Source organism: Ambystoma mexicanum, chromosome 9 (assembly GCF_040938575.1).
Source record: "Ambystoma mexicanum isolate Mex_15411 chromosome 9, UKY_AmexF1_1, whole genome shotgun sequence".
In the NCBI taxonomy this organism is placed as follows: Eukaryota; Metazoa; Chordata; class Amphibia; order Caudata; family Ambystomatidae; genus Ambystoma; species Ambystoma mexicanum.
This window is the reverse complement of record NC_090931.1, coordinates 454,914,270-454,917,950: the sequence shown is the minus strand read 5'-3', so window position 1 is coordinate 454,917,950 and position 3,681 is coordinate 454,914,270. Positions and strand designations below refer to the sequence as shown.

At 41.7% G+C, this 3,681-nt stretch overlaps 1 protein-coding gene across 1 annotated transcript; it reads right to left on the bottom strand.

Moving 5' to 3' along the window:
• Window positions 1-288: 288 nt before the first annotated feature.
• LOC138487341 (uncharacterized) lies at window positions 289-1,857 on the bottom strand. Its single transcript, XM_069613930.1, has one exon. The coding sequence runs from the start codon at window positions 1,855-1,857 to the stop codon at window positions 289-291; it is 1,569 nt and encodes a 522-aa protein (XP_069470031.1).
• Window positions 1,858-3,681: the final 1,824 nt, after the last annotated feature.

The window sequence follows — 3,681 nt, the reverse complement described above, 5'->3', positions numbered from 1 at the left end:
TTGATGTGTTTCTACATGTGATACGTTTATCTTTTTCTCTGCCGGACTGTGTCAGAAACGGCCCTTTCGGGTATTTTGGGGGTAGTCTTTGTGATTTCTTATCATTTTGTATCCGGTTGTCTTGGGCTGAAGAATTTTCTTTGATCTTGTCTCTTTCTTTGTCCTTTTTCTTTCTTAAGTCACTTTGATCTAATGTTTCTCGTGGTTTTCGATGTTCATCTTCTTCGTTTTGCTCTTCTCTTTCCGGTGTATAGTTGTGTTTTCTCTTTGTTCTTGTTCGTCTTTCAGTTACAGGCGTTGTCTTCCATGTTTCTTTTGCGTTTGTCCGTGTTTACATTTTTCTTTTGTGTCATACTCATCCTCTCTTCTGTGCCCTCTTTCTTCTGCAGTTGTTTCTCTTAAGGTATACCCTCTTTTGGCTAAATCTCCTGCCACAGACAACAGCAGTTTCTTCACTGTATGAGATGTAATGTGGAGGAAGATACTGTCCGTTCTAGTTTTATGTGCGAATTCCACTATGTTTAGGTCGACACTTTTGATTTGATCTCCATTCTGTACTTTTTGTAGTAATCTCATGGTTGCTCTCCTGTTTAATAAAAGTTTTTCTCCCTTTTTGTCACTTTTTTCTAGTTTCAAGGTACGTGATGAATTGCTCTTGTGAGTGAAAATTGTTGATGTCCGGGTGGGGTTAGACTGTGTAAGGTGATCCGAAGGTCTTCTGTTTGATCTCTTATTTCTTTCTGAGTGTCTCTCACTTGAGCTCGTTTTTTCTCTTCTTTTATTTCGATTTTCTGGTGTTTTTGTCCTTTTTCTATATGGAGAAGTTTCTGGTTTGTATTGTCGAGCATTTTTGTTATATTGAAAGTGTTGTTTGTGGCGTGTTCCGCTATTCGGCGTGTATCCGGCCCATTCTCTCACGTGCTTTTCCTTTGTGTTCTGTGCAGGGCCATCCCTGACTTTTTCGTGTTCAATTTTGTTTATCTTTGTGTTGGCCACTCGGAACAACGTTTTCCTTTCTGGGGTTATCCGACTTCTTCTGTAGCTTAAGTCATCTGTTTTATTTATTTCTTTTTCAGGTGCTTTTGGTTGTATCTGCTTGTGATTGACCCTTTGTTCTGTTATTGGTAAGGTATCTTCCATAAATGACACCTTTCTTTTTTTTTTAATTGGACGAGGAATTTCTGACTCTGAGTTTTCAATCGAATATGTACTCAGGTCCAACAGATTTGACGAGCTCCCCTCCACCCGTTTGTGATTTGCTTTCATGTTTATCTCTTGTAATTCGCTTTCTACATTTTTGTTTTTTTGGGATATCCCAGCTATCCATTTGGAAATACTCAAATTTGCATTTTTTTCTGTGTTTTGTTTCTCCTGTACTTTTGACCCTGTAGTGCTCAGTTTATCTTTTTGACTTGAACTGATTTTTGAGATCTTCTGTTTCTGGGATTGAGGGTTATTTTCATTTTGATCCCTCGTTTGCTGAATTTCTTTGTGTCCCACTTTTAGTTTTTTTTCCATTTTCTTTAAGTTCGTGTCGTTTTCTTTAGTTGGTGTCAGATCACAATTGGTATCTGCTGAGGTTTCTATTAGTTCCTCTTCGTAACTATTTTGTCTGGTCTCCCTCTGGTCAGTTTGGGAATAAGAGGATACTGCTTTTTTTTTAAACTGAAAAACCTCAATTTTCTCCGTCATGGTGCCTTGTTCCTTTGTGGAGGCCTTCCAGGCCTCCAACGTTGTTATGTATCCTTCCAAGTGAGTTAACTTCATATTGCATGCTGCTAGTACTGAAGTGTGATCTTTAAGTGTTTCATTTATTGTTTCGTACAATTTCCCAAAAGGTGCCAGAGCAATGGTCATGGCTGACATTACAGGTAAAATGTCTGAGTTTTTAACTGGTGAGTTTTTTCTTTTTTTTTCAATGGGGTTCCAATTTCAATTTTTGCTTTCTGTGGCGTTGATAACAAAACTCGTAAGGCATCTGTCGAGATGTCTAACTTTTTATGTTGCGGCGAGCGCTTCTCGCCTATATCATTCTCTCTTTGTTTTAGCATTTTTTTATAGTTCAGTATTGCTTCTGCCAATTTTATTTCTTCTTGATTCCACATATGGCTTGGTTTTGGCTTTATCAAGTCTTCCACTTTCTTGTCCTTTTTCGTATTTTTATTTTCGTTGTCTATAATCTCAATAATTTTTTCCACTGGTTTGTCTGGCTGTGTGTACCCCACTTTTTGGTTTTCGTTATTTGTTACCTCTGATGATTCCCTGGCTTTATTGTTTCCTTCTGTCTGAATAGAGTTTGATATGTCTTCCTGTTTTTTTTCGATATCCTTTTCTGATGTTACTATTTTCAGTATTGATTTGTTTTTATCTTTCTCGTGCTCCTGAGGTCTATTCTCTGTAGTTTTCTTGTCTATGCCAGTTTTAGTTGTTTCTGTCCTTTGGCATGCAGGAGGTTGGCTTGGGTGCCAACGTATGTGTGGTAGTAGGACTCCTCCCTCTGTCGACTTTTCTATCTTCAGTGGGTTTATTTTATTTCTTTGGGGGGATGGTGGAATTCCTGCCAAGATTTCTAAATCGGAAAGCTCAAAACGATTTACAGTCGGAGGCTTCCCCAGTTTTTCAAAGAATCTTCCAATCGGGTTATTTGACGGTATTAACGGTTTTCCCGTTTTTTTCGTTTGTGGCTTTGGTGGGAATCTATTTTACGGAGTCGACGCCTCAGTGGGATTGTATTTTTCCCCTCCTAGTCTTTTTGTTTGTTGGTCCATTAAAAGTTCATTATCTTTGTGACTAGAAAGTGTTTGTGTTTCTTTTCCTTTTAAGTTGTCCTCAAGTAACTGTTTTGTTACTGGTTGATGAGGCTCTTCTTCTTGCTTCTCTAGTTGTAAATAAGTATGTGTTTTTGCCCAGTTATGTTCTCTCAGGATATTTAATTCATCCATATCTTCTCCTTCCTGTTCCTCCGAGTATGATAGGGTAATGTTCTGACAGCTCGCATCTCTGGGCTCTGATTGATTCCATTCCGGGCTGGGTAGGTCAGATCTCACTGTCACTGGATGAAGGTCACTTTCGCATGTTTGAAGATCTTGTGGATCTGGCCTCTTATTTGTCTTTCTCACCTCGATCTCTGTATTCTTTTGTGTGTTTTCATTTGTACTGGTTAAATTTGTAGCTTTGCACTTCTTCGCTGTACCACCAGATGGTGTCTCCTCAATCCGCACGGCAGCGGGCCCGTGGGCTCCGCTCTCCAAGAGCTCCACGCTCAGCCCTGAAACCGCTCGTGCGGGCTCTTCTTCCATGACAGTTTCTCTTTGCTCTCTCAGCAAGTCCTCCGGTGGTGTCTCTTCCTTTTTCTGCACGGTGGAGGGCCCGCGAGCTCCGTTCCCCAAGAGCTCCGCGCTCAGCCCTAAAACCACTCGTGCAGACACCTTGCTCCTATCTGTGACTTTGCACTCCTTCGCCCCGCCCTCGGCAGGCACCATCTCTCCCTGCATAGTGGTGGGCTCGCTAGCTCCGCTCCCCACGGGCTTCGCACTGGGCCCTGGAGCCACTCGTTCCAGGTTGGCCTCGATTCCTCTCTCCCTCACCCCACAGCAGTCTCTCACATCACTACCGCTGCCTGACACACCTTTTCCCCATTCCTCCTGAGCGGGAGACGGCGGAGCCCGCCCCGATCTCTCT